Raw genomic sequence first — 24,030 nt, 5'->3', positions numbered from 1 at the left:
GCACTGAACCTCCTACGTCTCACGACTAAAAATCGGTCATGCATGTATGCACACATTATGCGTTGATCACCTAAGTCTGTGATGCATGCCGAACGCCTGCATCGATTTCGCCCCAACAAAATGCTATAACTACTCTATGCATCGCCTGTGATGCACCCTAAACTCAACACTTGAGCATCACAAGCTTGAGTATCAACTAATCAATCCACTCTCGGCATCGACCATGTCAATGTCGGCGCTCATGTCTGCTCTCCGCGGCAACGGCCGTCAGCAGCTCTCTGCCGGCACCGTTGTGACCACCACGCAGGTTACCGGTTCCTACTTGCTCATGGTGGATGGGTGCACACTGAACACGGCCACCAACGGCACGCTGGTCGAGTCAGGCACCTTCAGCGTCGGCGGCCACGACTGGCGCATCGTGTGCTACCCGAACGGCAAGACATTCTACCATGGCTGGCTTTCCCTCTTTCTCCAGCACGCCAGCCATAGCAAGACCGGCGACGCAACGGCGGGTGTCCGCATGAGCATACTCGACCACGACGGCAACACAATTGCAATCAAAACCAGCGATGCCCTGAAATTCTCGGGCCACAGTGTTACGCGTGGTTGGACAGAATTCGTGGAGACCAAAGCCCTGGACAAGGAGAGGCGCCTCAACTGGGGCTGGCTAGGCTTTGTGCACACCAAAGACCTGGACAAGGCGAAGCAGTTCAAGGATGACGGCGTGTCCATCCTCTGCGACGTCACCGTCTTCGACATGCACGCCGCCAAGCACGCATCCACATCCACGGGTGCCGTGGTGCCGCCGAGCGAGCTGCACCAGCAGCTGGCGGAGGTCCTGTGGGGGTCCAAGGAGGGGGTGGACGTGGAGATCGAGGTCGGCGGGGAGACCTTCGCGGCGCACAGGTGGATGCTCGCCGCCCGGTCGCCCACCTTCAAGGCGGAGCTCCCGTCGACCGCCGCGACGGCGAGGCTACGCGTCGACGGCATGGATGCTGCAGTCTTCAAGGCCATGCTCCACTTCATCTACACGGACGCGCTGCCCAAGGAGATGAAGCTGGCAACGATGGCGAAGCCGCTGCTCGTGGCCGCGGACAGGTACAAGCTCGAGAGGCTCAAGCTGATGTGCGAGGAGGAGCTGTGCCGGAGCGGGCACATCGGCGTGCATTCGGTGGCCGCCATGCTAGCCCTGGCGGAGCAGCATTCCTGCAGCGTGCTCAAGGAGGCTTGCACGCACTTCCTCTCCGAGCCCGGTAATCTCAAAGCAGCCATGGCGACACGTTGGTTTTGAGCAGCTCAACAGGGGTTGTCACCCTGCTCTCATGGAGACAGCTCGCTATGAAGCAGTACAAAAGCATATGTAGGGCCCTTGTAGACGATTAGTGCGATCACTGGGTTTAGTCGACGCCATGTCCGTTCGTTTTGTTTGCTGCTTTAAGATGCGTTCAGTGTTCAAGTTTCAGAGTAACGGCCCATGTATGACCATCGGAATTGGGTTGCCTTTCTTTTATCTTTTTTTATTTCGGAGTTGGGGTTTGTATGGTACGCTGGTCTGGGATTTGGTCTTTCCGTTGTCAGCTATTTTTGGTGGGCTACAATATTTCTCTTGTTTTTATTTTCATTTATTCTTTTGTATATCTTTGTTTTTTATTTATTTTTCCATTCCTTCATGTTTTTTATGGTTTTGTCTCATTTATTTTCTTTCCTCCTTTCATTTATTTTCTTGATTTTTTTTATTTTTCTTATTTTCTATTGTTCCTTATTTTTGTCCAGTTGCACTACATTATTTGTGTCATTGTGTTTAATGTGAGTTTTGAAAATGTCGCATATCGAGCAGTTACAGATGTTATAATCCGTGACTGCAAACAGTACAATACGACTGTAAGTGGTGGATGTTGTCTAATTGTATGCCCAACACTAGTCTTATAACTGCACGTGTCATAATCTGCCTGTAACTGCAAGGTTATATACCCGACTGCAACTGAAGGGGTGGAGATGTTGGCTAGTTGCATCCCCACCACTAGAGTTGCAACTTCTCTTGTTGTAACTCGTCTGCAACTGCAAGGGTACAACACGACTACAACTGAAGGGAGTGGGGGATGTTGACTAGTTGCAAGTCCATCACTAGAGTTGTAACTGAACACGTCGTAACCCGCGTGCAACTGCAAGGGTAGACGACTGCAACTAAAGGAGGGGATATTGACCAGTTGCATGTCCACCACTAGAGTTGCAACTGCACGGCTCATAACTCACCTGCAACTGCAAGTGGTGTAACATGTTGAAAGGACGTGGATGTCGCCTAGAGGGGGGGGTGAATAGACGCTTTAAAATAATTAAGGTTTAGGCTTGAACAAATGCGGAATAAAACTAACGTTTAATTTGTCAAGCACAAAACCTACAAACAACTAGGCTCACCTATGTGCACCAACAACTTATGCTAAGCAAGATAAACAACTAAGTGATAGCAAGATATATTACAATAAACAATATGTCTATCACAAAGTAAAGTGCATAAGTAAAGGGTTCGGGTAAGAGATAACCGAGGCACGGGCAGACGATGATGTATCCCGAAGTTCACACCCTTGCGGATGCTAATCTCCGTTGGAGCGGTGTGGAGGCACAATGCTCCCCAAGATGCCACTAAGGCCACCGTAATCTTCTCACGCCCTCGCACAATGCAAGATGTCGTGATTCCACTAAGGGACCCTTGAGGGCGGTCATCGAACTCGTACAAATGGCAAACCTTGGGGGCGGTCACCGAACCCGTACACGTGGCAACCGGCGGTTACCGGTACCCGTACAAATTGCTCGGGGCAATCTCCACAACCTAATTGGAGACCCCGACGTTTGCCCGGAGCATCACACTACAATGATTGAGCTCCGAGACACCACCAAGCTTCTAGGACGCCAAAGCATCCACGAAGAACAATATCTAGGGTACTAAGTACCAAAGGTAGTAAGCTTCTCAACTTCTCACTTCCACGTATCACCGTGGAGAACTCAAGCCGATGCAACTAATGAAATGGCAAGAACACACGAAGTGGTCAAGTCCCTCACACTCAAATCCCTCCACAACAACAAAAGCTATGGAGAAATATGAGAGGAAGAACAAGGAGCTCACAAAGAACTCCAAGATCTAGATCCAAGGGGTTCCCCTCACATAGAGGAGAAAGTGATTGGTGGAGATGTGGATCTAGATCTCCTCTCTCTTTTCCCTCAAGAACAAGCAAGAATCATTGGAAGGATTGAGAGTTAGCAAGCTCTAAGAATGTCAACAATGGAGGTAGAACAAGAGCTCAACAGATAGATAAGGCCAAGGGGGAAGAAGACCCCTTTATATAGTGGGGGAAGGAATCAGACCGTTACCCCCACTTACAGCCCGAGCCCAGCGGTACTACCGCTGGCTGCAGCGGTACTACCGCTGAGCCCATGGTAGCGCAAAGATACTACCGGGCCAACCATCGCCAAGAAAGTCTTCGCAAAAATGTCCGACGCAGTACAACCGCAAAGATGACGGTACTAAAAGCTTGGAGCGGTACTACCGCTGACCAGGGGCGGTACTACCGCTTGGACAGCGGTACTACCGCCAGCTCTAGCGATACTACCGCTTGGACAGCGGTACTACCGCCAGCTCTAGCGATACTACCGCTAGGGCCAGCGGTACTACTGCCAGCTCTAGCGGTACTACCGCTCGCCACTGACACAGCCATAACTTTCGCATACGAGCTCCGAATCGAGCAAACCCAAGCTTGTTGGATACAGGACGCCAAGAGCTATCCAAACAGCGAAAATGTTAAGACCATGCAGATATGAAAATGCCAATGATATAGAGATGTGAGTCCTCTATGAATGAAGAACCGGCAAAAACTCCAACATCGAAAACATCATAGTAGATGCATATGGACTCCATTTTCGATGAACTCGAGCTTGTCATGAAGATGACAATAAGCTCTAAAACTCACAAAGAGAAACACCAAACAAGAACCAAGAAGTATGATGCAAGGATGCAAATGTTTTGAGCTCTCAACGAACAATACGATCAAGCTACTCACTTGAGAGCCCCCCTTGATAGTACAACAATCTATCCTAAACAGAAAACCTATCAAGGGCAAACCTATACCTTGCACCTCGTCCTTTTGAGCTAGATGATGATGATCTTGGCTTCCTCAAGATGGACCACCTTTCTTGATTGCGTTGGCTTGATGAAGACTAGTTGATTGCTCCTCCATACTCACTAATGGGTGAGCCACTCTTCAACATATCTTCACAAGTCCATTGCCACCACAATGGACGGCAAGCTTCAAGCATGATATCTTCGTGCTGATCCACTTGAATTTGCACACCGCAATCTTGATGACGATCACCACTTGACATCATCCTTCATGGGTTGTATGAGATCTTCCTTTTGACGCAAGCCCATGCAAACACACCTAACCCACACATAGAACTCTCACGAAGACCATGGGTTAGTACACAAACACGTAATGGACAATGCTTACCATACCATGGGATCACTTGATCCCTCTCGGTACATCTTGTACGCTTTGTGTGTTGATCATCTTGATTTACTCTTTGTCTGAGATCTTGATCAACCTTGTGTCTCTATGACCATTCTTTGGATAATACCTTGAATACCATCTTGGTCATCATATAAACTCCTTGAACCCAACAGATGGACTACAAGAAGTGCCTATGGACAAATCCTATAAATATAACTTAAGGCAACCATTAGTCCATAGGAATTTTCATCAATTACCAAAACCACATATGGAGATATATGCTCTAACACATGTCTGCAACTGAAGAGAAGGGATGCTGGCCAGTTGCATGTCCACCACTAGTGTTGTAACTGGAGGGGGAGGATGTTGGCTAGTTACGTGTCCATTACTAGAGTTGCAACTAGCTAGAGGGGAGATATGTTCGTTAGTTGCATATCCACCACCATAGTTGCAACTGCATGTGTCGCAACTCGGCTACGACCGCAACTCGAAGGGGAGTGATGTTGGTCAGTTGCATATCCATCACTAAAGTTGAAACTCCACGTCTCAAAGCATGTGTGCAACTGCAAGAGTACAACACGACTGTAACTGTAGGGGCGAGATGTAGGCCAGTTGCATGCCAATCACTATAGGTGCAACTTCGTGTGTCATATCCTGCCTACAACTGTAGGGGATACATCACGACTGCAATTGTTGTAAGTTTGATTTTTCTTGTATTTTTTTATATTAAAGATATAAAATGATTTAAAAAATATCGGAAAAATAATATCAAAAAATGGAGAAAAAAGTAGGATAAAGGAATGGAATACAAGGTACTCCCTCTGTTTTCAAATATAAATGTTTTTAGAGATTTTACAATGGACTACATGCAAAACAAAATAAGTGAATATACACACTAAAATATGTTCATATACATCTGTATGTAGTACGTAATAAAATAATTTAAAAGACTTATATTTAGAAACGGAAAAAGTACGTACATAATTGTTTTTTTTAGGATCACAAGGTATTATAATTTGTTGTACCGAAGGAATAGAAAAAAATGATATATCCTGCTCAGTTAGCGATCCCATTAGGCTTTGTCAGTATATATTCAATGTTTGTTGAAAGAAAAATAGGCGACTCGATCCCATACTTTCTCTAGGGAAGCTCAGCCAGAAAGCGTTCAGGCCCATACATACAAAAAGAAAATTGATCACAAACAAATCCAAGATGAACACATCGTGAACCAGTAATGAGAGAAGAGCATACAGGACCGACACCCACGTGAATGAGGTCAGCCGACTGAGACTTAACCAAGTCTCAGTCGACTAAGACCTAGACGGACCCTAAAATAAAACGCCCCTATCAAAAATGTAATATGTATCCTCGAAAGTTATCATCGCTACCAAGATGCATGATTTTAATGGAAAAGTTCTCAAAGATCACATCTCTAACCGATCCCTAAAAAAATAAAGAAATAAACCACCGAATAAAGCTTATTGGACTATTTTAATTTTATTGAATTTTGGTCGGACCTAGCTGATCTCCTAAATTTGGTGAAGTAAAGAAAATATCAAATTCATTTCATTTTCGGTTACCAAAATAAGTTTGACTACTTTTTTATTTTATTGAAATACATCTTCATACACCGAGTACACAATTCATCAATTCTTCCGTGAGAGAACCGATAAAAAAAAACTAAAACCAAAACTAGGCACTTTAATCAAAATCCAAGTGCCATAACCACGGGTGTGCTCTTACTACCTATTTTAATATATTTTTAATCTCTTTATTTTGAACATTGTTGATTTTCTCTACTACATCTCAAGCTTGCACACTTATGTCTTCTTCGCTTCCACATAATTCGACATTGTGCCTAGTCTTTACTCTAGCAAGTAGCTAGTGCATGAATATCTCGCAATTTTTTCGCTATCAATAGATCGATGTACTCTTCTTTTTAATATCAAAACTTACATCCATTCTACAAACAATTTAATCAAACAATAAGCTACAAATTACGATGAATCCGAAAACAACTATAACAACAAGCACTCACCCTCTCCTTTTCGCATTTCAAGAACACCCATGTGGGATGCTTCGGCTTAGTCGGAACTTGACGCAACACTAGTTGTGGGGAGTGGTCACACTTAATGACTGACAGTTGGAACGACCAACTGTTGGGCTATTGTCGAGCCCAGCAAACGGCCGACGGGCTTGGTTGTGGCGATGGTCGGTCGAATAGCTGACCTTAAAGCATCTTCAGCCGAACTTTAGCAAATATAACCTCCTAAACGTCCATGGGCACGCCCAGTCAGTAATCGTGCGTGCTCGTTTTCAACCCTAATTTATCCATTTGCACAGCCATATTCCTCATTTTGTTCCTCATATGTCCGATCACTTGCATGTGATTGATGAAGATGAAGAGAGAGAAAAAGAATAGAGAGAAGTAGTCAGACGCGTCCTTAGAATTTTATTGAACTACCAAATATTTTATTGAACTACATCTTCATACACCGAGTACACAATTCATCAATTCTTCACTCATAGAACCGATCCAAAAGAAAAACTAAAACCAAAATTAGGCACTTTAATCAAAATCCAAGTGCCATAACCACTCGTGTGCTCTTACTACCTATTTTAATATTTTCTTAATGTCTTCATTTTCAACATTGTTGGTTTTTTCAAATGGCATCTCGAGCTTGCACACTTATGTCTTCTTCGCTTTCACACAATTCAACACATTGCGCCTAATTATTACTCTAGCAAGTAGTGCATGAATATCTAGCAATTTCTTCGTTATCAACGGATCGATTTATTATTTTTTTAATATCAAAACTTGCATCCATCCTACAAACAGTTTAATCAAACAATAAGCTACAAATTACGACGAATCCGAAAACAACTATAACAACAAGCACTCACTCTCTCCTTTTCGCGTTTCAAGAACACCCATGTGGGATGCTTCGGCGTAGTCGGAACTTGACGCAACACTAGTTCTGGACAGTGGTCACACTTGATGACTGACAACCAACTGTTGGTCTATTGTCGAGCCCAGCAAAACAGCCGATGGGCATGGTTATGGCGGTGGTCCGTCGATGAGTGAGATCCGAGCGACAAGATGATGAGGACATATCGAGATGCGACGTAGAGTAGTTGTTGGGGCTGTACGGTTCAATACACGTCCAATCCAAAAAAAGACATCGGCAACGGTAGCATCAAATCCGACGCCGGTGATGAGCATTGTAGATCTGCCAATTTTGCCTTGGAATCCATGAGAGAATACCAAATCTGAGTGGGTGAAAAAAGCGGCGAGTTCTACGAAGGGTCGCCGATGACAGGTGGTAGCCAACGGAGACGGGTGTTGGATAACGTAGCATAAATTCCAAAATTTTCCTACGCCATATTCAGGTCTTCCTATGGAGAGACCAGCAACGAGAGAGGGGTGAGTGCATCTTCATATCTTTGAAGATCGCTAAGCGGAAGCGTTGCTAGAACACCGTTGATGGAGTCGTACTCGCGGCGATTCAGATCGCGGTGTGATTCCGATCTAGTGCCGAACCACGGCACCTCCGCGTTCAACACACGTGCAGCCCGGTGACGTCTCCCGCACCTTGATCCAGCAAGGAGGAGGGAGAGGTTGGGGAGGATCTCTGGCAGCACGACGGCATGGTGTCGATGGAGAGACGAGGTCTCCCGGCAGGGCTTTGCCAAGCACCATGGGAGAGGAGGAAGAAGAAGAGCAGGGCTGCGCCGAGAGAGAGATGGAAAATTGTGTCCTCAAAGGCCAAAAAACCCCGCTATATATAGGGGAAGGGAGGGTGGCGCCCCCTTTAGGGTTTCCCACCCTAAAGGGGGGCGACAATCCTAGATGGGAGAGGGGGTGTCGGCCAGGAGGGGGAGAGAGGGGTGGCGCACCCCTGGTGGGCCTTAGGCCCACCTGACTTAGGGTTCCCCCCTTTCCCTCTCTAGGCGCCTTGGGCCCCTGGTGGGAGGCGCACTGCTACTGCAACAAAAGACCTTCCAACGGCGCCAGAAACAAGCGTGTTGACGGGAGACTATTATTGTCTTGATACTCCTCAGCAACGGCACGAGGAATCCTTCTGCTACGGCTACGCCTTTAGGGCCTTCCTTGGCAAATATGCAAAGGATACCCCCGTGGCCTTGGAGCCTTGCGTTGGTGTTCCCTCGAAGCGGAAAGGGTGATGTAGCACAGTGGCGGTAAGTATTTCCCTTAGTTTTGAGAACCAAGGTATCGATCCAGTGAAGGATTGCGTCAAGTCACAAGTACCTACACAAACACAAAGAGCTTGCACCCAACGCTATGAAGGGCTTGTCAATCCCTTATAGATTGTTTGCAAAGTGAGAGCTGAAAGCAAAAAGGAAACAAAGCAAAGTAAACATGAAAGTGGAAACGATAGTTGTGAATAGACCCGGGGCCCGTAGTGTTCACTAGTGGCTTCTCTCATGAAAACAAGTAGACGGTGGGTGAACGAATTACTGTCGAGCAATTGATAGAACCGCGCAAAGTCGTGACGTTATCTATGGCAATGATTATATCTATAGGCATCACGTACAAAACAAGTAGACCGATACTTTCTGCATCTACTACTATTACTCCACACGTCGACCGCTATCCAGCATGCATCTAGTGTATTAAGTCCAAAAGAACAGAGTAACGCCTTAAGCAAGATGACATGATGTAGATGGACAATCTCATATCTACGATAAAAGCCCATCTTGTTACCCTTGATGGCAACAACAGATGCGTGCCTTGCTGCCCCTTCTGTCACTGGGAAAGGTCACCACACGGTATGAACCCAAAACCAAGAACTTCTCCCATTGCAAGAATCATAGATCTAGTTGGCCAAACAAAACCCAAGACTCGGAGAGACTTACAAGGATATCAAATCATGCATATAAGAAATCAGCAAAGACTCAAATATAATTCATAGATAATCTGATCACAAATCCACAATTCATCGGATCTCGACAAACACACCGCCAAAGAGGATTACATCGGATAGATCTCCATGAAGATCATGGAGAACTTTGTATTGAAGATCCAAGAGAGAGAAGAAGCCATCTAGCTACTAACTACGGACCCGTAGGTCTGAAGTGAACTACTCACGAGTCATTGGAGGGGCGATGATGTTGATGAAGAAGCCCTCCAGCTCCAAAGTCCCCTCCGGCAGGGCACCGGGAAGGGTCTCCAGATGAGATCTTGCGGAAACGGAAGCTTGCGACGGCGGAAAAGTGTTTTCGTGGATGCCCTGATTTTTTTTGGGATTTTAGGGAATTTATAGGCCAAAGAGCTAGGGCAGGGGAGCGCCAGGGAGGCCACAAGCCTGGTAGCCGCCGCCCCCTGGTGGCGGCTACAGGGCTTGTGGGCCCCCTGTGGCTCTCCTGCCTTGGCCCTCAAGTCCCCCGATCTTCTTCTGTTCTGGAAAAATTTATTTCGGGGATTTTATTCCGTTTGGACTCCGTTCCAAAATCAGATCTGAAAAGAGTCAAACACACAGAAAAAATAGGAACTGGCACTTGGCACTGAATTAATAAGTTAGTCCCCAAAAAGATATAAAAGGTATATAAAACATCCAAAGTTGACAAGATATCAGCATGAAACCATAAAAAATTATAGATACGTTTGAGACGTATCACGCACCAGCCCACTCTAGCTGGTTCCCTTCCACCTTTTGGCCTATGTCACCTTTTGGGGCTGGTGGCCCCTCCCAGTGGACCTCCGAAACCCTTTCCGATGGTCCCGGTGGTCCCGGTACGCTACCGGTGACGCCCGAAACATTTCCGGCATCCAAACCCATCCAACCTATATATCAATCTTTACCTCCGGACCATTCCGGAGCTCCTAGTGACGTCCGGGATCTCATTCAGGACTCCGAAGAACCTTTGGTAACCTCGTATAACAATTCCCTATAACCCTAGCGTCATCGAACCTTAAGTGTGTAGACCCTACGGGTTCGGGAATCATGCAGACATGACCGAGACACTCTCCGGCCAATAACCATCAGCGGGATCTGGATACCCATGATGGCTCCCACATGTTCCACGATGATCTCATCGGATGAACCAGGATGTCAAGGATGAATACGTATTTATTCTTAATGGGGGTGCGGTAAGCTGGTGCAGTTCCAAGCAGAGCGTCGTAGCAGATTCTACATGTGAAGCGGAGTACATGGCTGCCTCAGAGGCGGCTAAGGAGGGTGTCTGGATGAAGCAATTCATGACGGATCTTGGAGTGGTGCCAAGCGCACTGAATCCAATAACCTTGTTCTGTGATAACACGGGTGCCATTGCCCTAGCAAAGGAACCACGGTTTCACAAGAAGTCCAGACACATCAAACGACACTTCAACCTCATCCGCGACTACGTCGAAGGGGAGGACGTAAATATATGCAAAGTGCACACGGATCTGAATGTAGCAGACCTGCTGACTAAACCTCTTCCACGGGTAAAACATGATCAACACCAGAACTGTATGGGTGTTAGATTTATTACAATGTAATTTGCATGATGATGTGAGGGCTAGATTATTGACTCTAGTGCAAGTGGGAGACTGTTGGAATTATGCCCTAGAGGCAATAATAAATATAGTTATTATTATAATTCCTGTATCAAGATAATCGTTTATTATCCATGCTATAATTGTATTGAATGAAGACTTATATACATGTGTGGATACATAGACAAAACACTGTCCCTAGCAAGCCTCTAGTTGGCTAGCCAGTTGATCAACGATAGTCAGTGTCTTCTGTTTATGAACAAAGTGTTCTTGCTTGATAACTGGATCACGTCATTAGGAGAATCACGTGATGGACTAGACCCAAACTAATAGACGTAGCATGTTGATCGTGTCATTTTATTGCTACTGTTTTCTGCATGTCAAGTATTTATTCCTATGACTATGAGATCATATAACTTACTAACAACGGAGGAATACTTTGTGTGTATCAAACGTCGCAACGTAAGGGTGACTATAAAGATGCTCTACAGGTATCTTCGAAGGTGTTCGTTAAGTTAGTATGGATCGAGACTGGGATTTGTCACTCCGTGTGACGGAGAGGTATCTCGGGGCCCACTCGGTAATACAACATCACACACAAGCCTTGCAAGCAATGTGACTTAGTGTAAGTTGTGGGATCTTTTATTACGGAACGAGTAAAGAGACTTGCCGGTAAACGAGATTGAAATAGGTATGCGGATACTGACGATCGAATCTCGGGCAAGTAACATACCGAAGGACAAAGGGAATGACATACGGGATTATATGAATCCTTGGCACTGAGGTTCAAACGATAAGATCTTCGTAGAATATGTAGGATCCAATATGGGCATCCAGGTCCCGCTATTGGATATTGACCGAGGAGTCTCTCGGGTCATGTCTACATAGTTCTCGAACCCGCAGGGTCTGCACACTTAAGGTCCGACGTTGCTTTATGCGTATTTGAGTTATATGGTTGGTTACCGAATGTTGTTCGGAGTCCCGGATGAGATCACGGACGTCGCGAGGGTTTCCAGAATGGTCCGGAAACGAAGATTGATATATAGGATGACCTCATTTGATTACCGGAAGGTTTTCGGAATTACCGGGAATGTACCGGGAATGACGAATGGGTTCCGGGAGTTCACCGGGGGGGGGGGGCAACCCACCCCGGGGAAGCCCATAGGCCTTGAGGGTGGCGCACCAGCCCTTAGTGGGCTGGTGGGACAGCCCAAAAGGGGCCTATGCGCATTGGGAATAAAATCAAGGAGAAAAAAAAAGGGGAGGTGGGAAGGAAAGGAAGGACTCCCACCCACCAAACCAAGTCCAACTCGGTTTGGGGGGGGGGGGAACCTTCCCCCCTTGGCTCGGCCGACCCCTTGGGAGTCCTTGGACCCCAAGGCAAGGCTCCCCCTCCTCCTCCTATATATAGTGGGGTTTTAGGGCTGATTTGAGACAACTTCTGCCACGGCAGCCCGACCACATATCTCCACGGTTTTACCTCTAGATCGCGTTTCTGCGGAGCTCGGGCGGAGCCCTGCTGAGACGAGATCATCACCAACCTCCGGTGCGCCATCACGCTGCTGGAGAACTCTTCTACCTCTCCGTCTCTCTTGCTGGATCAAGAAGGCCGAGATCATCGTCGAGCTGTACGTGTGTTGAACGCGGAGGTGCCGTCCGTTCGGCACTAGATCGTGGGACTGATCGCGGGATAGTTCGCGGGGCGGATCGAGGGACGTGAGGACGTTCCACTACATCAACCGCGTTCACTAACGCTTCTGTTGTACGGTCTACAAGGGTACGTAGATCACACATCCCCTCTCGTAGATAGACATCACCATGATAGGTCTTCGTGCGCGTAGGAAAATTTTTATTTCCCATGCGACGTTCCCCAACATAGGCGCCACAGGAACAACTTCCTACGCCCTGCTACACACACTGGTTGAAGTGATGGTTCACATAACCTCATCAAGTTTCCACCAAAACTCCCACTCAATTCTTTCGAGAGAAATTTTTCCTCAAGAAAGGACCCGTTTCAGGACACAAACACATTTGCTTCCGGATCTGAGATAGGAGGTATACCCAACTATTTTGGGTGTCCTATAAGATGCATTTATCCGCTTTGGGTTCGAGCTTATCAGGCTGAAAACTCTTTCACATAAGCATCGCAGCCCCAAACTTTTAAGAAATGACAGCTTAGGTTTCTCTAATCCATAGTTCATGCGGTGTTATCTCAATGGAATTACGTGGTTCCCTATTTAAAGTGAATATGGTTGTCTCTAATGCCTAACCCGTAAACGATAGTGGTAATTTGATAAGAAATATCATATTATGCACTATGTCTAATACTGCACAATTATGACATACGGACACACCATCAGACTATGGTGTTCCAGGTGGCATGAGTTGTGAAACATTTTTCACGTGAAACAATTTTCACCTTGTCTTAAACGTTTACCAAACTTGTAACTCAGATATATATGATTATCTCCACGATCATATCGTAGACATATTATCCTCTTTTCACGATGATCTTCAACTTCACTCTGAAATTACTTGAACCTTTTTCAACAATTCAGACATGTGTTTCATCAAGTAAATACACTAGTATCTACTCAAATCATTTGTGAAGTATGAACATAATGATATCCACTGCATGCCTCAGTACTCATCGGATTGCACACATCAAAATGTATTACTTCCAACAAATTACATTCTTTATTCCATCTCACTGGAAAAAGAGGTCTTCAGTCATCTTGCCCATGTGGTATGATTTGCATGGCTCAAGTGATTCAAAAATCAAGTGAGTCAAACGATCCATCCGTATGGAGTTTCTTCATGCATTTATACCAACAGGCATGGTTTGCATGTCTCAAACGTTTCAAGATGAGTGAGTACAAAGATCCATCATCATCGAGCTTCTTCATGCATTTTATACCAATATGACTGAAGCAGCAGTGCCACAAGTAAGTGGTACTATCATTACTACTTGTATCTTTTGGGAACAATATTATGAACATGTGTATCACTATGATCAAGATTCAATAAACCATTCATTCTAGGTGCAAGACCATTTAAGGTATCATTCAAGTAAAAAGAATAACCATTATTCTCTTTAGATAAATGATCGTTTTTGCCATTAACATAATCCAATCATGTCCATGCTCAACGTAAACACCAAATAACAATTATTTAGGTTTAACACTAATCTCGATGGTAGAGGGAGCGTGCGATATGTGATCATATCAACCTTGGAAACACACATATCGTCACCTCACCTTTAAGTAGTCTCTGTTTATTCCGTAGCTTTTCTATTTCGAGTTACTAACACTTAGCAACCGAACCGGTATCTTATACCCCGGTGCTACTAGGAGTACTAGTAAAGTACACATCAATATCATGTATATCCAATATACTTTTGTCGACTTTGCCAGCCTTCTCATCTACCAAGTGTCTAGGGTAGTTCCTCTTTAGTGATTGTTCCCCTTATTACAGAAGCACTTAGTCTTAGGTTTGGGTTCAACCTTGCGTCTCTTCACTAGAGCAGCAACTGGTTTTCCGTTCAATGAAGTATCCCTTCATGCCCTTTCTCTTCTTGAAACTAGCGGTTTCACAAACCATCAACAATTGATGCTCCTTTTCGAGTTCTACTTTCGCGGTGTCAAACATCGCGAATCGCTCAAGGATCATCATATCCATCCTTATTATGCTATAGTTCATCACGAAGCTTTAGTAGCTTGGTGTCAGTGACTTTGGAGAACTAACACTGTCTCATATGGAAGATCAACTCCCACTCGATTCAAGCGATTGTAGCACTCAGACAATCTCAGCACATGCTCAACGATTGAGCTCTTCTCCTTTACTTTGCAGACAGAGAATTTTGTCGGAGGTCTCACACCTCTCAAAAAGGGCACGAGCATGAAATCCCAATTTCATCTCTTGGATCATCATGTACGTCCCGCGACGTTCGAAACGTCTTTAATGCCTTAATTCTAAGTTGTTCAAGCAACACGCACTGAACTATTATGTAGTTATCAAAAACATGTATGTCGAATGTTCGCAACATCTACAGACCATGCTTGGGTTCAGCACATTATCAAAAACATGTATGTCGGATGTTCGCAACATCTACAGACCATGCTTGGGTTCAGCACACTGAGCGGTGCATTAAAGACATAAGCCTTCTGCGTAGCAATGAGGACACAATCCTCCGTTAATGGACCCAGTCCGCACAACTGCTACTTCTATCTTTCAACTAAGATTTCTCTAGGAACATATCAAATACCGTAGAGCTATAGAGCAAGTTAAATAATTTGTAAAGACCTATTTGACTATGTTCATGATAATTAAGTTCATCTTGATGAACTTCCACTTAAATCGACATCCCTCTAGTCATCTAAGTGATACATGATCCATGTCGACTAACCCGTGTCCGATCATCACGTGAGACGGACTAGTCGTCATGGTGAGCAACTTCATGCTGATCGTATTCAAACATACGATTCATGTTCGAACTTTCGGTCTCTTGTATTCGAGGTCATGTCTGTACATGCTAAGCTCGTCGAGTCAACCTAAGTGTTTCTCGCGTGTAAATCTGGCTTACACCCGTTGTATGCGAACATTAGAATCTATCACACCCGATCATCAGGTGGTGCTTCGAGACAACGATCCTTCGCAACGGTGCACACTTAGGGGAATACGTTCTTGAAATTTTATGAGGGATCATCTTATTATGCCATCGTCGTTCTAAGCAATAATATGAAAAAGATGATAAACATCACATGCAATCATATAGTGACATGATATGGCCATTATCATCTTTGCTCTTTTGATCTCCATCTTCGGGCATCGTATGATCATCATTGTCACCGGCGTGACACCATGATCTCCATCATCGTGTCTCCGTGAAGTCGTCACGCCAACTACTACTACAACTACTACTACTACTATAGCTAACCGTTAGCAATGAAGTAAAAGTAGTAAACACAAGGCGTTGCATCTCATACAATAAATTAAGACAACTCCTATGGCTCCTGTCGGTTGTCATACTCAACGACATGCAAGTCGTGAATCCTATTACAATAACTTGATCATCTCATACATCACACATGTAACATCACAACTTTGTCCATATAACATCACATGTCAAACCCTGCCAAAACAAGTTAGACGTCCTCTAATTGTTGTTGCAAGTTTTACGTGGCTGATTTGGGTTTCTAGCAAGAACGCTTTCTTACCTACGTGACAGCCACAACGATGATATGCCAAAGCTATTTACCCTTCATAAGGACCCTTTTCATCAAATCCAATCCGACTAGAGTGGGAGAGACAGACACCCGCTAGCCACCTTTATGCACGGTGTGCATGTTGGCCGGTGGAACCTATCTCACGTAAGCGTACGTGTAAGGTCGGTCCGGGCCGCTTCATCCCACAATACCGCCGGAAAAGAATGAGACTAGTAGCGGCAAGCAATTGACAAATCAGTGCCCACAACCTTTTGTGTTCTACTCGTGCATGGAATCTATGCATAGAAAACCTGGCTCGGATGCCACTGTTGGGTAACGTAGCATAAATTCCAAAATTTACCTACACCATATTCAGATATTCCTATGGAGAGACTAGCAACAAGATAGGGGTTAGTGCATCTTCATATATTTGAAGATCTCAAAGCGTAAGCGTTGCTAGAAAGCGGTTGCTCGAGTCGTACTCGCGGCGATTCAGATCGCGGTGTGATTCCGATCTAGTGCCGAACCACGGCACCTCCGCGTTCAACACACGTGCAGCCCGGTGACGTCTCCCGCACCTTGATCCAGCAAGGAGGAGGGAGAGGTTGGGGAGGATCTCCGGCAGCACGACGACGTGGTGTCGATGGAGAGACGAGGTCTCCCAGCAGGGCTTCGCCAAGCACCGTGGGAGAGGAGGAATAAGAAGAGCAGGGCTGCGCCGAGAGAGAGAGAGATGGAAAATGGTGTCCTCAAAGGCCAAAAAACCCCTCTATATATAGGGGAAGGGAGGGTGGCGCCCCCTTTAGGGTTTCCCACCCTAAAGGGGGCGGCAGCCCTAGATGGGAGAGGGGGTGGCGGCCAGGAGGGGGAGAGAGGGGTGGCGCACCCCTGGTGGGCCTTAGGCCCACCTGACTTAGGGTTTCCCCCCTTTCCCTCTCTAGGCGCCTTGGGCCCCTGGTGGGAGGCGCACCAACCCACTCTGGGCTGATTCCCTTCCACCTTTTGGCCCATGTCACCTTTTGGGGCTGGTGGCCCCTCCCGGTGGACGTCCGGAACCCTTTCCGGTGGTCCCGGTGGTCCCGGTACGCTACCGGTGAGGCCCCAAACATTTCCGGCGTCCAAACCCATCCAACCTATATATCAATATTTACCTCCGGACCATTCCGGAGCTACTCGTGACGTCCGGGATCTCATCCGGGACTCCGAGCAACCTTAGGTAACCTCGTATAACAATTCCCTATAACCCTAGTGTCATCAAACTTTAAGTGTGTAGACCCTACGGGTTCGGGAATCATGCAGACATGACCGAGACACTCTCCGGCCAATAACCATCAGCGGGATCTGGATACCCATGATGGCTCCCACATGTTCCACGATGATCTCATCGGATGAACTACGATGTCAAGGATTCAATCAATCTCGTATACAATTCCCTTTGTTTGTCGGTATAGAACTTGCCCGAGATTCGATCGTCGGTATACCCATACCTTGTTCAATCTCATTACTGGTAAGTATCTTTGCTCGTTCTATAGCACGTCATCCTGTGACTAACTCCTTAGTCACATTGAGCTCGTGATGATGTTCTACCGAGTGGGCCCAAAGATACCTCTCTGTTACACGGAGTGACAAAATCCCGATCTCGATTCGTACCAACGCAACAGACACTTTCGGACATACCCATAGTTCATTGATATGTCTCCAACGTATCTATAATTTTTGATGGTTTCATGCTATTATCTTGTCAAACTTTGGATGTTTTGCATGCCTTTTATATATTTTTTGGGACTAACTTATTAATTGAGTGCCAAGTGCCAGTTCCTGTTTTTTTCCATGTTTTGGACCCCTTTCAGAGTAGATTTTGAAACAAAGTCCAAACGGATGAAAATCCCTGAAAAGATTTTTTCTGGAAAATATGAAAAATATCGGAAGAAAAAGATACAAGAGAAGAGTCCCGAGGAAGCCACAAGCCTGTGGGGTGCCCCCACCCCCTGGCCGCGCCCCAAGGGCTTGTGAATCCCTCGTGGGTCCCCCTGACTTGTTCTCGACGCCATCTGGTCTTATAAATACGGAAACCTCTAGAAGGAAACCTAGATCGGGAGTTCCGCCGCCGCAAGCCTCTGTAGCCTCAAAAAACCAATCTGGAGCCCGTTCGGGCACCCTGCCGGAGGGGGAATTCATCTCCGGTGGCCATCTTCATCATCTTGGTGATCTCAATGACGAGGAGGGAGTAGTTCTCCCTCGGGGCTGAGGGTATGTACCAGTAGCTATGTGTCTGATCTCTCTCTCTCGTGTTCTTGAGATGTCTTGATCTCGATGTACCATGGGTTTTGCTACTATAGTTGGATCTTATGATGGTCTTCCCCCTCTCCCTTCCTGTAATGAATTGACTTTCCCCTTTGGAGTTATCTTATCGGACTGAGTCTTTGAGAACACTTGATTTATGTCTTGTACGTGTCTATCTGCTGTGATCAACTTATGGGTTTGTGACATTAGGGAACCTACGCATATGGGTTGGCACACGTGGATTCATGTGATTATTCGATGTATGTTTTGGTGATCAACTTGCGGGTTCGTGACATTGGGAACCTATGCATAGGGGTTGGCACACGTTTTGACTCTCCGGTAGAAACTTTGGGGCACTCTTTGAAGTTCTATGTGTTGGTTGAATAGATGATTCTGAGATTGTGTGATGCATATCGTATAATCATGCCCACGGATACTTGAGTTGACAATGGAGTATCTAGGTGACATTAGGGTTTTGGTTGATATGTATTGTAAGGTGTTATTCTAGTACGAACTCTTGAATAGATCGATCAGAAAGAATAACTTTATGGTGGTTTCGTACCCGACAATAATCTCTTCGTTTGTTCTCCGCTATTAGTGACTTTGGAGTGACTCTTTGTTGCATGTTGAGGGCTAGTTATATGATCCAATTATGTTATCACTGTTGAGAGAACTTCACTAGTGAAAGTATGAACCCTAGGCCTTGTTTCCACGCATTGCAATACCGTTCGTGCTCACTTTTGTTACTAGTTACCTTGCTGTTTTTGTAATTTCAGATTACGAAAACCTATATCTACCATCCATATTGCACTTGTTTCACCATCTCTTCGTCGAACTAGTGCACCTATACAACTTACCATTGTATTGGGTGTGTTGGGGACACAAGAGACTCTTTGTTATTTGGTTGCAGGGTTGCTTGAGAGAGACCATCTTCATCCTACGCCTCCTGCGGATTGATAAACCTTAGGTCACCTACTTGAGAGAAAATTGCTACTGTCCTACAAACCTCTGCACTTGGAGGCCCAACAACGTCTACAAGGAGAAGGTTGCGTAGTACAGATCAAGCATTTTTCTGGCGCCGTTGCCGGGGAGGCTAGGTAAGCGACACTCACCTCCCGTCAACGAAGCATTTTTCTGGCGGCGTTGCCGAGGAGGTTAGCGCTTGAAGGTATATCTTTTGATCTTGCAATCAATCTTTTTGTTTCTTGTTCTTTCGCTAGAAAACTACAAAAAAATGGAATTGAGGATGCCTCAGATGCTCCATCTTTTCAATGTCTTTCGTGAGCATGATGGGATGGAAAATTGCGCTCAAGTGCTGAAAGAAGAACTACATAGAATGCTTGGCATAGAATATGTGAATGATGAGCATGATTGCAATGTTGTTAGCACGAATTCTTTGAATACCCATGAGGCTAATGATATGCAAAGCCACAAGCTTGGGGATGCTATATTTGATGAAGATGATCTTTTTAGTTCTTCCAATTTGAATGATCAAAATCACTTTGATGAAAGCATGCCCCCTATCTATGATGATTATTGTGAGGATACTTATGCTATAAAGAAGAGGGATGATAAAACTTGTCATACTTTCGAGAACCCCTTTGCTAAACCTTGTTTTTTCATTGTGGACACAATTTGTAGTGCTCAAGTCTTTTACGATACTCCCACTACTATTCTTGAGAATAGATTTCCTTATGTGGAGAGTAGTAAAATTTCTATGCTTGTAAATCATGAAAAGAAAGCCTTAGGTGCTGGTTATATTGTTGAATTCATTCATGATGCTACTGAAAATTACTATGAGATAGGATGATATGCTTCTACTTATTGCAATAGTATCAAGCTTCCTCTCCATGTGTTGAAATTTTTGAAACTATGCTTGTTTTGCCTTCCTATGCTAGTTGATTCTTGCTCCAATAAATTATTTGATCACAAAATCCCTATGCACAGGAAGTGGGTTAGACTTAAAAGTGCTAGACATATGCTCCATGATGCTCTCGTTATGTTTCAATCCTTACCTTTTATGTGAGCATCATTGAAATCAATGCCTAGCTAAGGGCGTTAAACGATAACGCTTGTTGGGAGGCAACCCAATGAATTTATTTTTGCTTTTTGCTTTGTCCACACTTTAATAATTCTGTTGTGATTGTGTTTTTTGTGTTTCTTTTTTGTGTTTGAGCCAAGCAAAACCTTTATGACTAGTCTCGGTAATAGTTGTTTGATCCTGCTGGAAAAAGACAGAAACTTTTCGCTCACGAGATCATTTTTCATTTTTATTCAGAAAGAGATTTTGAGTTGATTCTTTTTTCTGCTGGTATATATGCTTTTTTCCCAGGCCGTCGTAAGTTTTCAGATTTTGTGAGGTACCAGAAGTATACAAAGTATACAGATTTCTACAAACTGGTCTGTTTTTGACAGATTCTGTTTTTGTTGAGTTGGTTGCTTGTTTTGATGAAACTATGGTTAGTATGGGTGGTACTAGCCATGGAAAAGTGAGAATACAGTAGCCCAACATCAATATAGGTAGAATTCAAGTTTTCTACAGTACCAAAAGAAGTGGTAGTTTGTTTTCTTGTGCTAATGTTATCACGAGTTTCTGTTTAAGTTTTGTGTTGTGAAGTTTTCAAGTTTGGGTGATGTTCTCATGAACGATGAGATAAGGAGTGGAAAGAGGTCAAACTTGGGGATGCCAAAGGCATCCCAATCCAAATTCAAGGACACCAAAAATCCTAAGCTTGGGGATGCCCCGGGAAGGCATCCCCTCTTTCGTCTTCAATCCATCGATAACATTACTTGGAGCTATATTTTTATTCACCACATGATATGTGTTATGCTTGGAGCTTCTTGTATCTTAGGAGTCTTTTCTTTTTGTTGTGTCACAATCACCCTTGCTGCACACCTTTTTGAGAGAGAGAGACATGCACTCATCGTGATGTTGCTAGAATGCTCATAGTGCTTCACTTATATCTTTTGAGCTAGATACTTTTGCTCTTGTGCGTCACTTATATCTTTTGAGCTAGATACTTTTGCTCTTGTGCTTCACTTATATCTTTTGAGCTAGATACTTTTGCTCTTGTGCTTCACTTATATCTTTTGAGCTAGATACTTTTGCTCTTGTGCTTCACTTATATCTTTTTAGCTAGATACTTTTGCTCTTGCGCTTCACTTATATCTTTAGAGCACGGTGGTGCGTGATTTGGTAGTTGGCTTATGCTATGAAAGTAGTCCCAAATGTGATAGGTACCCAAAGAGGATACAAAAACCTCCATCTTCATGTGCATTGAATAGAAAGAGAAGTTTTGATTCCTCTCAATTATTTTTGAGACGTGGATTCGGTAATATTAAGAGCTATGTTAGTAGGGTGTTGTGAATCTAGAAATACTTGTGTTGAAGTTAATGATTCCCGTAGCATGCACGTATGGTGAACCGCTATGTTAGGAAGTCACAGCATAATTGATCTATTAATTGGCATCCTTTGTGTTGAGGTCGGGATCACGCGATGGTTAACACCTACCAACCCTTCCCCTAGGAGTATGCGTTTAGCACTTTGTTTCGATTACTAATAAAAACTTTCGCAATAAGTATGTGAGTTCTTCATGACTAATGTGAGTCCATGGTATAGATGCACTTTCAACTTCCACCATTGCTAGCCTCTCTAGTGCCGTGCAATTCTCGCCGGTGCACAAACCCACCATATGCCTTCCTCAAAACATCCATCATACCTACCTACTATGGCATTTTCATAGCCATTCCGAGATATATTGCCATGCAACTCCCACCGTTCCGTCTCATGAATTGTGCCGTCACTCTCATATTTTCATTGCATGATCGTAAGATAGCTAGCGAGATGTTTCAACGTCATACACCATGCTAGATCGTTGCACATCCCGGTACACCGCCGGAGGCATTTCCTATAGAGTCATCATCATTTTGAGCTTTGAGTAAATAAAAGTGTGATGATCATCATTATTAGAGCATTGTCCCATGTGAGGAAATAAAAAAAAGGAGGCCAAAGAGCCCAAAAAAGGGGAAAAAAGAGAGGCCTAAGAGCCCAAATAAAAAAAAGAGAAAAGAGAGAAAAATAGAGAAGGGACAATGCTACTATCTTTTTCCACACTTGTGCTTCATGATAGCACCACGTTCTTCATGATTGAGAGCTTCTTGCTTTGTCACTACCACATGCTAGTGGGAATCTTCATTATATAACTTGGCTTGTATATTCCAATGACGGGCTTCCTCAAAATTGCCCTAGTTCTTCGTGAGCAAGCAAGTTGGATGCACACCCACTAGTTCTACTTTTGTGCTTTCACATACTTATAGCTCTAGTGCATCTCTTGTATGGCAATCCCTACTCATTCACATTGATATATATTAATGGGCATCTCCATAGCCTTCTGATACGCCGAGTCAATGTGACCATCTCCTCCATTTTGTCTCACAACCACCACCACACTCTATTCCTCCTATAGTGCTATATCCATGGCTCGCGCTCATGTATTGCATGATAGTTATAAAAAGTTTGAGAAAACAAGAGTGCAAAAACAATTACTTGGCCAATACCGGGGTTGTGCATGATTTACATTAGTTGTGTGAGGATGATGGAGCATAGCCAGACTATATGATTTTGTAGGGATAACTTTCATTGGCCTCGTTATTTTGAAAGTTCATGATTACTTTGCTAGTTTGCTTGAATTATTACTGTTTTCATGTCAATAGCAAACTATTGTTTTGAATCTTACGGATCTGAACATTCATGTCACGTGAAAGAAGTTGCAAAGGACAACTATGCTAGATAGCATTCCACATAAAAAATTCATTCTTTATCACTTCCCTACTCGAGGACGGGCAGGAGTTATGCTTGGGGATGCTTGATACGTCTCCAACGTATCTATAATTTTTGATGGTTTCATGCTATTATCTTGTCAAATTTTGGATGTTTTGCATGCCTTTTATATATTTTTTGGGACTAACTTATTAACTCAGTGTCAAGTGCCAGTTCCTGTTTTTCCATATTTTTGACCCCTTTTAGAGGAGATTTTGAAACAAAGTCCAAACGGAAGAAAATCCCCGAAAAGATTTTTTCTGGAAAATATCAAAAATACCGGAAGAAAAGGATACCGGAGAACAGTCCCGAGGAAGCCACAAGCCTGTGAGGCGCCCCCACCCCCCTGGCCACGCCCCAAGGGCTTGTGACTCCCTCGTGGGTCCCCCTGACTTGTTCTCGATGCCATCTGGTCTTATAAATATGGAAACCTCCAGAAGGAAACCTAGATCGGGAGTTCCGCCGCCGCAAGCCTCTATAGCTACCAAAAACCAATCTGGAGCCCGTTTCGGCACCCTGTCGGAGGGGGAATTCATCTCCGGTGGACATCTTCATCATCCCGGCGATCTTCATGACGAGGAGGGAGTAGTTCTCCCTCGGGGCTGAGGGTATGTACCAGTAGCTATGTGTTTGATCTCTCTCTCTCTCTCGTGTTCTTGAGATGTCTTGATCTCGATGTACCATGGGCTTTGCTACTATAGTTGGATATTATGATGTTCTTCCCCC

At 44.7% G+C, this 24,030-nt stretch overlaps 1 protein-coding gene across 1 annotated transcript; it reads left to right on the top strand.

Annotated features, from left to right (window-relative positions):
* Window positions 1–223: 223 nt before the first annotated feature.
* LOC123422285 (BTB/POZ and MATH domain-containing protein 1-like) lies at window positions 224–1,291 on the top strand. Its single transcript, XM_045107676.1, has one exon. It carries the CDS (start codon window positions 224–226, stop codon window positions 1,289–1,291), a length of 1,068 nt encoding a protein of 355 aa, XP_044963611.1.
* Window positions 1,292–24,030: the final 22,739 nt, after the last annotated feature.

The sequence above is a fragment of the Hordeum vulgare genome, chromosome 1H (genome assembly GCF_904849725.1).
Source record: "Hordeum vulgare subsp. vulgare chromosome 1H, MorexV3_pseudomolecules_assembly, whole genome shotgun sequence".
Taxonomy (NCBI): domain Eukaryota; kingdom Viridiplantae; phylum Streptophyta; class Magnoliopsida; order Poales; family Poaceae; genus Hordeum; species Hordeum vulgare.
Note: the sequence above shows the minus strand (reverse complement) of the source record. Positions and strands in the feature narration are given on the sequence as shown.

Bases quoted from the DNA above. Each gene is read 5' to 3' on its own strand.
- LOC123422285 (XM_045107676.1), top strand. From the start codon at position 224: ATGTCAATGTCGGCGCTCATGTCTGCTCTCCGCGGCAACGGCCGTCAG.